The sequence below is a fragment of the Pelodiscus sinensis genome, chromosome 16 (assembly GCF_049634645.1).
Source record: "Pelodiscus sinensis isolate JC-2024 chromosome 16, ASM4963464v1, whole genome shotgun sequence".
Taxonomy (NCBI): domain Eukaryota; kingdom Metazoa; phylum Chordata; order Testudines; family Trionychidae; genus Pelodiscus; species Pelodiscus sinensis.
Window position 1 is genome coordinate 29,384,870 of NC_134726.1, and position 12,633 is coordinate 29,397,502.

At 45.8% G+C, this 12,633-nt stretch overlaps 1 protein-coding gene across 4 annotated transcripts in view; it reads right to left on the minus strand.

The window, feature by feature from the left end:
• Positions 1-1,183: 1,183 nt before the first annotated feature.
• The window catches only part of CARD11 (caspase recruitment domain family member 11), an 81,214-nt gene continuing 69,764 nt past the window's right edge, over positions 1,184-12,633 (minus strand). For 3 of the 4 annotated variants that reach the window (XM_075899622.1, XM_075899623.1, XM_075899624.1), the window contains 6 exons: positions 11,810-11,905; positions 10,360-10,492; positions 9,619-9,798; positions 6,589-6,713; positions 5,424-5,539; positions 1,185-3,970 (listed from right to left, as the gene is read on the minus strand). In XM_075899622.1, coding sequence (XP_075755737.1) covers positions 3,766-3,970; positions 5,424-5,539; positions 6,589-6,713; positions 9,619-9,798; positions 10,360-10,492; positions 11,810-11,905 — 855 coding nt within the window. In that variant the 3' untranslated portion in view covers positions 1,185-3,765. Of the gene's footprint in view, positions 3,971-5,423; positions 5,540-6,588; positions 6,714-9,618; positions 9,799-10,359; positions 10,493-11,809; positions 11,906-12,633 lie in introns of all 4 variants that reach the window. The other variant, XM_075899621.1, reaches the window with a different exon arrangement.

Sequence of the window (12,633 nt, forward strand, 5' to 3'; positions counted from 1 at the left end):
AAGCCTCTTTTGAAAGAGAGCGTCTAGACTACAAGCAGATTTTTTCGAAAAAGCGAGTTGCTTTTTTGAAAGAGTCTAGACGCTCTCTTTTGAAAAAGCACAGTTTGCATTCAATACTGCCTTTTTTCAAAAGAGTACTTTCGAAAAAAGGCGTTATTCCTCATAGAATGAGGTTTACCGTGATCGAAAAAACGGCCGCATTCTTTCGATTTACTTTCGAAAGAACGTGGCTGCAGTGTAGATGCAGGTGCAGTTTTTTCAAAAAAAGGCTACTTTAAAAAAAAAAAAAAAACCTGTAGTCTAGACACACCCTAAGACTTGTGGTCTCAGGACATTACAGAAATACCTGGAAAATGCCACTCTGACTTTTAGCCCTCCTCAATGCCTTCAGCTCTTGTAAGTTACAGATGACCTCTAAATAATCATGCAATGTGCTGAGTACACCAGTTGGCAATGTTCTCTCTTACCTTTCACATCCATTTGCAGACTTTTTCTATCCAGGTGTGGAATAAATTGTATGTACACAGAGGCATGTGCAGATGTGCACCACCAAAGGAAACAAAACCTAGCTGTGGGCGCTCTGCTAATCAGTTGGGCAGCATCTGAATCTCTCTTGAGCAACTGCACAAGTGCACAGCTTACAGGGAACACTGCCATTTGGTTGTTACTCCCTGCCACTGAATGGTTGGATGCCATTGCATATGCATACTATAATCTGTAAAACAATGTGGGCTTACAAACTACAGTCTTTTAGTGAATATACCCTGCACCCGAATATACCCCACGTTTTTTGCAGTTTGAGTAAAAAAAATCTTGTATACCCCGTGCACGAGTATTACCTGCGGGGTATACAAGACTTTTTTTCAAACTGTGCGGGAGGGGGAGGACTTCTACGCGGGGAGGAGAGGGGGGAATTAGCCACCCTCCAGACAGGGGAGCACTCACCCCTCCTGGTTCCCGCGCAGCTGCACAACCTCTGGGTGGGGGAGCACTCACCCCGCTTAGTTCCGTGCGGCCGCACAACCTTCCTGCAGCTGCGCAGCTGCCAGCCTCCGGGTGGAGGAGCGCTCATCCCTCTGTTCCTGCGAAGGAGCGCTCCCTCTGCCCCTTCCTGCGACTGTGCAAGAACCGGGAAATGAGCGCTCTCCCCACCCCTGCCTGCAGCTGCGCAGCCTCTAGCCTCTGGGCGGGGGGAGCGCTCATCTCCCGGTTCCTGCGCAGTCGCAGGAGGGGGCAGGGGGAGCGCTCCTGCACAGGAACTGGGAGATGAGCGCTCCCCCGCCCGGAGGCTGTGCAGCGGGGGAAAGGGTGGGGAAGCGCTCACCACCATGTGAGTAAAAAATTTTTTGTATACCCCGCAGAGGGGGCGAGGGGTTTGTAAAAACGAGTATAAGCTATGGGTTATATTCGCTAAAATACAGTACTCGTAGTGGCATAATCTTTCTACTCCCGTACATTGCAGAAGAGGGCAGAATCCTAGCGAGAGAACGGGACAAATCACTAACTATTCACAGAGAAATACTTGCTGTGAGCAGCCTTTAAACATTAATGCTGCAATGGCTGCAGTAGCAGGGTACAAGATGGAAAATGGGCAATGATTTCTATAAGCTAACATAATTAAAAAATAAAGTACACCACCACACATGTAGGCACAGGCTGGCAAGCTGACCAGGACAAAAAAAGTACATCACCGCAGAGAGGCACCCAGCACACATGAACATCAGAGACACCTCGCAAGGAAAAGGCAGTCACTCATCTAGCAACTGTGACAATGTCAGACATTTTGCTTAGGCTCTGTGTGCCTTTTGATTACCAGCTGCTGCCTGCTGGCCTGAAGCACTGAAACCAGAGGACTTTGGATAAGCACAGGAGCAATGACAACTTTTAGCATTGATTCCATCTGAAAAGGGAGGAGATTGGAGATACATGGATGACTCAAGGGAAAAGGGATATGCAGCCAAAGGTCATTGTTTCATTCATTCCAGGTCAGAAGTGGTACATGTCATTATTATTGTCAGGCTGCTGTGAAAATTAATGTGGTGATTTCAATCCAATGCCTGTATACAGGTGTAACATTTTCAAAACCACCTAAGTAACAAAGGAGTTTTCGTCCCACTGACTGTCATAGGAAGGCCGTACTTCTGAAAATGGGGGCCTACATTCCTAAGTAATTTGGACACTTTTGAAAATTTTGTCCCAGCTGTCTGTAGCCGAGTATGATACTCATTAGCAATCATGGCAGAGGCCAAGGACTCAATGGCTCAAAAAACCTGAACTTCCCCTAGACAGAGAAAAAACTTCCCCAGAATCCTCTAAAAATAGGCCCTCTTATTCAGAGCAGTGTGTTGGCAGGTGGCAGTGCTGGGGAAGCATATGGGTTTCCGGGGTAAATGCAGATACCATCCTCCTCCCAGCACTAAAATTCATCTTCTTCTTTCTTGCCACTTCCTTATTGGGGGTTGAAGACCTTCATAGCCTTCTTCCAAAACTCATGATTGTATGCCAGGCTGTCATTCTGATTGGTCTCTGTGAGGTCTACAGACATTTGATTTATGGACCAAGTCTTTCATCTCCTACTTTGTATTCTTCTTTCTACAGTCATTGTAAGAGCCATCTCACCAATATAGCTCTCAGTTCTCCTCTGGATGTGCCCATAACAACATATTGTAACTTCCCTCAACTGGTCTCCTGTTGGGGTAACCCAAATTGGGCCCCTTACCACCTCATTATATTTCCTATCACAGAGCATCCAACTGTTTGACCATCTCCACATCTTCATTTCCATGGCAGAGGGTGGACTTGATTTCCTTTCTTATGGCTGGCCAAGTCTCTGTTCTGTTTGTTAAGAGGGGTTTTACATACTCTACCTTTTAACAATATTGGCATCTTTTTGTCACCGGCAGCTGGAGTCAACGCCCATCCTACACACCAAGCGGCTTTAGTACTAAAATATGCTATTGAAATGAATGACTGAAATAATAGAACTAGTAAAATAACAGTGACAGGGATAAACTAACTGAAGTGTGGGCAGATTTGGAAAGGTTTGATTTGCCATTGGGGAGCTGGGAGTTTGCTTTGTTCAGGATGCCATGACTAGGCCGGCTGCTGCAAATTGCTAAACAGAACTGAGGTTTCAAAATGAAGGGAAAATTGTCATTTTCATTAATGCCAGGAACAATGATTATTTTCTTTTCTTCGTGACTGCACAAACATGCATGCATAGGGCTGCGTAGCTGTCAAGATGATCATCAGCAGTGTTTCTGTTGCTACTGAGCACCCGGCAACTTCTTTGATGGAACAAATTCAGTTTCTCACTTTGAACTGGGCATGGGGCACTCCTTAGGTACCGTGTCCTTCAGCCTGTCCCTCATCCTTTATCTGCCTAAAGATCTCACTGCTCTGGTCACACCAGGAGATTAAATGAGGTCCACCTTTATACATAATAAATTACCTCAAGCGCCTTCTCAAAATCTTTCTCCTTCTCATGTGTTAAACAGCTGTCTTCTCTGAACGGATGCTAGGGGATGAGGTGCTCTTGTAGCAGCGTTCCGATCCCTGTCCTAACTACCTAGCCTCTGTGACGCTCACTGTTAAACACACAGCTCTGATTCCATTCCACACATACATTCTGCCAGCAGCAAAAGTCCCCAGCCAGCAAAGATGAAACAGGAGCGCCGGACTGCATCAGAGACTTCTGAGAGTCCCAGCTCCATTTCACTGTCCTTCCATTGCCACTGAGCTCCATTTTATCTGCTGCTTTTTTTTTTATAGCTGATCTTCGTCTACCCAGATGGTTTTACGCTGCTCTTCTCCAATCTTCTCCTTCATTATTCGGATGAGATCCTCAATACTGCTCCACATGTCTGCCTCCAGGGAGGCATAAAGGCATGGTAGAGCCTCCAGTTCTTTCTCCTTCTGGCGACATGTGCGTAGAAACTCCTCCTCAGTGTCGGGCTTCGGCAACAGCTTCCTGCATCACATGACCAAGACGACAATAAGCAAAATAGCTTTAGGTTTAAAGTGAGTCCCTACAGTCTCTGCCTTGCCCAGCAAGAGCTGATGTAAAGGAGGGTGTAGGCGAGCTAGAACATCTTAGCTACTCCAGTTATGTCCTCTCCCACCAACAGTGACACGGGGAATAATGAAGGAGTGCTGGGTTCTAGGGAGATCATCACTACTTCAGACTAGGGATCTGAATGGATAACTAGTTACCTAGTAAACATCATCCTTAATGGGTGATGTTTAGCAGATAATGGTTAACCATTACCCGGGAGCAGCCATCTGTCCATGGCCCACCGCAGGTGGAATGCTGCTCCAGCCCCGTAGGGCTGCTGGCTCTCAGGGGGCCAGAAGCGGCAGTTGGCGGAGGTGGGTGTCCAGAGACCTGGCAGCCCCCTGCCTTTTCCGTTGTCTTTTCTGCCGCGTGTGAGGCTACCGACAGCTCTGTGTGGGGTCGGAAGCAGCTGGGTTGGAGCAGCCCCCATTCAATCAGTTAACTGGTTAAGCTTAAGGTTTAACCAGTTAACTAATTGAATGGAATTTTATGTCTACCTCAGACCCAGTCTTTCCCAGCAAGAATCTCTGTAGGGAATACCACAGAAGTGCTAGATATGGGGGAGTATGCAGACACTCTAGGGCAAGGGTGGGCAATAATTTTTGCCTGGGGGCCACCCCAGAAGGGGCGGGGTTACCCCATCCCCAGACCATGATTGGTCTGGGGGTGGGGGAGCCCCTTGCCCCCCCCTTCCCACTAGGCATCCATGTCCTGAAAGAGGCTTGGCACGCTCCCCCACCCCCAGGCCAATCTGGGCCTGGGGGTGGGGAAGCGCGGGACACCTTCTCCCGCCCTGTGTGCCACGGGCTACTTGCAGAGCTGGGGCAGGGAAAAGGAAGCTTCACGCAGCTCCCCCGCCCCCAGGCCCTGATTGGCCTGGACATGGGGGGAGTGCGCAAAGCCTCCTTCGCTCTCCCCTCCCCAGAGAGCAGTGCATGGTGCTTCAAAGTGCCATGTGCTCCTGGCAGGGCAGGAGGAGGCTTTGCGTGCTCCCTCGCCCCCAGCTAATTAAGGCCTGGGGGCAGGGGAACAGCAGGGCTTCCGTGGGCTGGATCCACCCACTTGGCAGTCTGGATCTGGCCCACGGAGGCCCTTTTGCCCACCCCTGCTCTAGGGCCATCCTCCTGCAACGAACATTGCTGTCAGGAACGGTAATAGAGTGCTGGATTTGGGGCAACTCATAACTATGCCAGTGGTCATATTTCTAGGAGGAGGGGGATGAGTCATGGGAGGAATTGTGCCATCCTAATGCACTAGATTAGTGAGAAGAAGCTCTTCCTCTTTCTCGCTCAATGAGAAAGTCACTGGACTATGGTGTTATTAAGCGACAAACACAGAATAGCAGATGTTCAAAGATTTGATATGTTACCTGAACCTCTTGATGTTTTTCTCTGAGACTCTGATAAAGAGAATAATGGGATATATCTTGGCTTTGATTAAATCCTTTGTGCAGCTTATGCCAGCTTCCAGCAGACAATGCTTATTCTAAAAACATAAAGTCATAATAGGGTCATGAGAGAACATCCACAGCACTAATCTCTTGTGATACAGACAGACATATCTCAACAGGGTCTGCTGAATTGCTCTCCATTCATCAGACTGGATGTAAAACCTTTAAATCAACTGTACATTTCAGGTCCGAGTTCCTTTCATGGATTCACAACTAGTCAATCGGACAAAAACTAATTTTAACATTCCTTATAAGTGCTCTCTTTTTGCAAAGATTTAAAAATAAGTGATTTGCTCTAAAGACAACAAACAAGTTAAACACTATAAAATAAAAAATGAAGTCATGCATACATTATATATCTACACACACAGGTATGGTCTTTGTTCACAGTGAATATATACTGTAATCACTTCGAAAAAACAACAAACTACCCACTTTAATTCTTTTTTTCCTCACCGTGAGACAAATGCACAATATTTGAAGCTCTTTTTTGGTCTTTGAGATTATCAACTTTATATGGCATATCATTGTCTCTCTCTGGCTACGTCTAAACTACAAGCCTCTTTAGAAAGACAGTGTCTAGACTACAAGCAGATTTTTTGAAAAAGCAAACCACTTTTTCAAAAGACAGTCTAGACGCTCTCTTTTGAAAAAGTACAGTTTGCATTCAATAGCACCTTTTTTTGAAAGAGTACTTTCGAAAAAAGGCGTTATTCCTCGTAAAATGAAGTTTACACAATCGAAAAAACTGCTGCGTTCTTTCGATTTACTTTCGAAAGAACGCAGCTGCAGTCTAGACACAGGGGAAGTTTTCTGGAAAAGGCTACTTTTTTTGAAAAAACCCTGTAGTTTAGACACACCCTCTGTGTCCCAGTCTATCATTTTCATTGGCTAGGTCCCTGTCTCTTTCTTTTGCATTCACACGCACAAAACAAAAAAGGGGACTGACTAAGGAAGAGAGGCTAGGAAATGAGAATGGGATGAGAAAGAAGTTATTCTGAAAATATAAGCTCTTCTTGTGGCAGTAAACTGACTGTCCAAGGTATGAAAAGCAACCCACGCTGCTACATTCCACTCCCATCACCTTGGCAGTGACGGCTTCAATATTGGCAGGTACAATGCATTCGTAGGTGTTTGGATTCTTCTCCCTGGAAAAGATGACCTTCTCTGTCCTTTGCTTCCTTAGGAACTCTTCCTTGGTTACAATATCTGGAGCAGGAGGGGGATGAAAGCAAGGTTATTAGGTTCACACAATAGCTGCACCTAGTAAACTGTTCAGCAGGAATTTGGACAAGCCTTTGATGGTATAGTGAAATAAGACCAAGAGTCTTCTTGAGAGCGTCTCTCATTTTATTTGTTTAATTGAACTGAAGCCTGACCTAAACTTGGCTCAGTATCTCAAACTGGCCTATACCAGGGAGTTTCTGAGCAATCTCTGCCTCACAATCAAGGCCCTGAATGACAACAATATGATGCAGTAAAAACTATACCAACACCTAACATCAAAGAGCAACTATACTCCACAGTGCCAAATCACAAGGCTGGTATATTACACAATAGCATTTTATGCCATAATATGTTACTATATTTTTGGTATTGCCATGGGGCCAAGGGATCCTTATAGGACTAAACTTCGGACAACCAAATAACAGAAAGATGGGTCAGTCCTGCAAGGAGAACCAGCTCTGGTTCTCATTCTAACAAACACGGCAAGCCAAACTCTACAGCACAGTACAGAGCATGGGAATCAGAAAATCAATCTGATTAGCAATAGACCAATTTCACTGTCCAAGGTGCGTGAAATGCAGAATAGCAAACAAACCATACAAATGGCAAAGAGTAAATTAGACTCTTAAAATTACTGTATTTATATCAGTCTAAGCTGTTCATAATCACACAGATCAGAGTACTGGGATTTCAGAACACATGGTTTTTAACCTAAGGGTTAAAACGCCTCTATTCATGAGGTCGTTGTGATGATCTGAGGTATCTGTTTGTATAATTTATTATTTTTATGTAGGATTATGAATTCTTTGTCTGTAACTTGATCAAGCTGCAAGTTATCATCTCTGTAACCTATTTACCTCCATGTTGGACTGAAATTTGCAAGAGTACTGAGAAGTGACAACAGTGGCTTGTTAACTCAGATGGTCTTCTATTAAACTATAAACATCCTAGACAACTGATTGGTTCTCAACCAGGAAAATTGGTTTGTTGTGGAAAGATCACTTGGCAACAAAGTCACCTGATAAGGGTCTTTGATCATCACAATAGGCTGATCGATGGGTCACCTGACTGAAGTACTGAAAGGCCATGAAAGGGCTCGCAGGAGAGGGAAAGGAGATGAACTGGCCAACCAAAGTTGTACAACAGAAGGATGCTGGAGGGCCTTCAAGGACTTTGACCCCAGCCCAAAGAATGCACCAGAATGGTGGAGACACTAAGGCAGGGCAATGCACATAGAGTGTGTTAGCTTTGTATAGGGCTGCATGTTATGCTATTAAGAAAGAGCAATAAAGTGCTAAAATCTGGTGTGAAGTGCATATGTGCTACCACTTGCCCCATGCCCCCTAGAGAAACCCAGAAGCCTCAAACCATTAGGTGGCATTCTCAAAGAGGGTGTGTTTAAGCTACGATGGGAGCCCGAGGGTGCGTTTTGATTGGCTGCCACTGAGTTGTTATAACTCAAGTTGTTGCATCCCCACTATATTACAGAAGCACTTGAGCTTCAACCCGGGCCCCCGCCACCTAGTTCAACCGTACAGCACCAATTAATTCAAGCTAGAGATTTGCATGTGTGGATGGGAACTGAAGTAGGGGTCACAGTCAAGTTGTCACCTGAGATGACTGTGCTGTGAAGACACATGCTGAGGGGCCAGTACGGGTTCCACACAGGCCTGCTGACTAGGGGTATAAAGGGTTAACAGATTAACTGGTTACCCAGTAAGCATCAGCCTTACTGGCATGCGTACCGGGTAACTGGTTAATCGGCAGCTCGGCCCAGCTGGAGCAGTTCCCTGCCTGCAGTGAGGCATGGCAGGCCCTGCCTGGCCAGTGCAACCCCCCAGTCAATGGTGTGGTGGGCTTGGCTCATCCCAGATGGAGCAGCCCGTGAGCTATGGGCTGCTCCATTCTGGCTGGGCCCACCATGGCATGGGTGGGGGGGCTGCTCCAAGATTAACCAGTTAAACACAGCATTTAACCAGTTAACTTTTTAACTGGGAATTTACATCCTTACTGCCAATGTGGGGAAGGGGTGGACCAAAGATCCCTCTGCAGCACACCCCAGGAAGTGCTGAGGGCTGCTGATGGGGATGGGGGAGCTAATCCCTAGCCTAGCCTCTTCTGCCCAGCACCCACCCCTTCCAGGGGCACAGAGATGCCCCTCTCCCCTTGCCCAGGGACCCAGTGAGTCTGTTGTCCCCACTGGTCCTAGGGACTGAGCTATGCAGTCTAAGCTCTCGGGAGGGGGTCCAGATTATGATTTCTACTTTGAAGGTGTGTTAGAGGTATAACTCTATTCTGTTCATAGTTCACAGACTTAAAACACAATGGATTCAGCATCTGTATCCTCACAGCTGTCTGGTGAGTGGAACAGAAGGGGCGCTTGACTGGAATGGGGACAATAGCATCCCAGTGCAATCACAGTACAGGGTATGGTTTTGAACGGCAAACAGTTAACAAGGAAGCGTGTCATCCAGAAGCCCAGTCTTTGGAGAAGATCAAGTGCAAGATCTTCATGCCCTGGACTGGAAAGAAACCAGTCATTGATTGGAAGGAAGATATTCATCAATCATTATAGCAATGGTCCAAATATCCCATCACCTTGAATTAAATATATTAATACTGACAAAGAGCATTCACAACATGCCAGTCCCTGGAGTGTGACACGGCAACTATAGAACATAGACCATACAACCTTCAGAAACCAAGCATCATCAGGACCATTTAGGGTGGCGAGCTCAGATGGTTCTTACCAACTGTCCCATTGCAGGATCCAACGTTACGCTTTGCTGAGACATAGCAGCAGGATTCCCAAGCGGCGGGCACTTATGTGCCAACAGTAGAAAGGCTTGCTACATTTAGCACATTCTGCAAATTTTTACACAGTTACCTGGCTTGCACATGTTGAATTCCAAGGCGCCTCCAGAATTGAGAAGTTTCTGTACCAAGGTCTTTGCAAGCACAGTGGGAGTGAAGAGGACTGGGCGCCTGCGGTCACAGTGGATCGGTCGCACCAAACTATAGGGGATCAGGTTGAGGCTCTTATCGATTTCATTTTCAGAATCCAAATCTGAGTAAAGAAGAGACTGTTTACAATCTAGTTCATTCTTCCCCAGAAGGATGTAGAAGAATCACAGACATCAAAGAAGGGAATCACATGTTTGTTCCCCCTGTCCATACCTCCACCTGGACAGTATTGTCCCCTACAGAATATTCTTCAGTGCAATGTTCAGTCTAGTTTTAAATGATTCAAACAATAGGCTTTCCCATCATTTCCCTTGGGAGGCTATTTCACAGCTAAATAGACGACTTGCTTAGACATTTTTCCTGGTTATCAGCTTAACTTTTCCTTTGCTAAGCAGCAATTCGCTACTTGTAGTTACACCTCCTTGGAGGAAGAATAGGAGAGAATCTAGGAAAAGTTGTCAACAAGATAGAACATTTCAGTCCAGTGGACTTGTTTTCAAGGGCTATCTTCCCCCAGCCTTTAAAAAAAAAATCCAAGAATTGAGTCACATGCAGAAGAACTTAAAAATTAGAGGTGGAAAAGGCCTAGGACCTGTTCACTGCCTTGCACTTGTGCAGTCATTTAACCTGTGTCAAGTGATGCAAAATGCTGTTATATCCTTACCTTCCAGCTTATCAGGTATCAGCTTCATTGCTTCAGAAGAGGTCCGTGCCAAACTGGACGGAGAGCCGGTGACAATGCGGACTCGCTCACTGCTGTTCATACGTTTGTATTTGTTTTCAGACCTGCTAACAAACTGCAAGAGCAAACAAAGAGGTTTGACCCCCATTCATTCTATGGAACTGTATGCTTTATTATTCCACATATTTGTTTGCTTCCATGTCTCCTTCCATTATCTACCAGATCTGAATTACCTCTGTGTCTAGCAAAAACAAGGCTGTAAGTTCACCAACCCTTCCACAGAGCTGCTGGCTGAAATCCAAGGCTATTTTAAACAATGTAGATCTGACCTTTAGCTTTTGTTATTCCCTGGTGGGATTTTTTCCTCTTGTTCTCTCTATATATGAGTCATGTTCTATTTCTTCCTCAAAACCCTCTGGCATCAACAATGTTACTACGGATAGACTCACTGGGGAGTAGCATGCCCACTATGAATGTGAGCCCAGCAGTATCAAAGACTCTGCTCATTTCTCTACCCTTACCTTATTGCAACACCCAACATTTAGCTTATCAGCACTCAAAACGTTTTCCTATAGCAGAATTTAACACCCAACAAAAGCTTCTTTCATACATCATCCACCCAAATGCTCACTCCTCCACCTGAGCATTCTCTAAACTTCCCAACCATGACCGTAGGGATTTTTGTTAATAATGTGCTCTTTAGTCTAGCAGAGAAAGACATAACACGGTCCAGTGGCTGGAAGCTGACGCTAGATAAATTCAGACTAGAAATAAGGTGCAAATGTTTAAGTGAGAGTAATTAAAGGCTGGAACAATTTACCAAGGGTCAGGATAGATTCTCCATCATTGACAATTTTTAAATCAAGATAGGATTTTTTTTTAAACAAATCTGCTCTAGGAATTGTCTGGGGGAACCTCAGTGGCCTGTTACACAGCTGGTCGCACTAGATAATCCTAACGGTCTCTTCTGACCTTGGAATCTATGAATCAAACCTTTCACCACCCATTCTCCATCCTCTCCATGGTATCTGCCCCTGCAATTAAATAACTATTCACGTCTGGGATTTTACTCTCCTACGTACCAAGAGAGTTTGTCTGGCCAAGAGAATTTAATGTGCTCCAGATAAGGTCCATTTGAGCCCCTCAGGGCAGGGCAGTTTGAGCTATCCAAATTATATTAATAATGGAGACGAGCCTATTAAAAGCTAAAGGTCCTGCCTGACAGGGACAGTTAGAAAGTGTAAATCAATCTGACTTCTCATATGTTAAAGCTCTCTGTGACAATCATAAGTCCTTGTGCCATGTCTCCAGCATGGGAAGTTAGGCTCAGAATGAATATGATACCTGAGAACATCACAAAAAGTTGTCTGCCTCCAATCTTCATGAAAATCACACACCGATGTTTCATAGAAAGGAATTTTAACTTCATTACCTGTAAAATCTGTCCCAAAAGGAAGCTTGCCCGGGAGAGGCGAGGGCTGGCTTTGGGGTCATTCTGTGAGGCAGGATCCTCTGGCTGCAGTGTATTCTGATAAAAATTGCACAGGAACTTCAGTAAATCACAGCACCCAAAAAACAAAACAGGCCTTCAGCAGCTCTCCAGTTATTTACAGTTAAGGGATAGAGACTTGTTAGCAATTCATACCCTTTAGAAAGCGAAGGCATGTTCTGTGCAAACTACAGACTTAGAATGGCCTGTGCTGACACACTGTGCTCCTGTTACGGCTTCTCTATGAGCCTCTTGTCAAGGAATCTATCTGACTGTGCCTGCATTAGAGATTTGACTAGAGGCCACCTGTGCAGTGACTAGTGCACTGTAGGATGGCAGGCTATTTGCATCCAGTCAGCCTTTGATGCCTGGGATTGCCATCTACCCCAACACTTGATCAGTGGGACTGGGGTACTGGAGGACCATCTGGTGCTTTGCCTTGTTTGAAGTCTAATCCAAATGGTGATTGTAGCATCTCTGTCTTTTAAAAGCATTCTTATGTGTGGTCCCAAAGTGTATTAGAGGAGTGCTAGGTGCACACATGGTGGCTAATACAGGCAGTCCCCGACTTACGCGGATCCGACTTACGTCGGATCCGCACTTACGAACGGAGCTTTCTCGCCCCGGAAGTCGGGGCGAGAAAGCCCCGTTTGTAAGCTGCTCCGGTGCCCCTGGTCTGCTGGAGACCGTCTCCAGCAGACCAGGGGCACCGGGCGGGTTCCCGCGCTTCTGAGGCTTTGCCAGAGCAAAGCCTCAGAAGCGCGGGA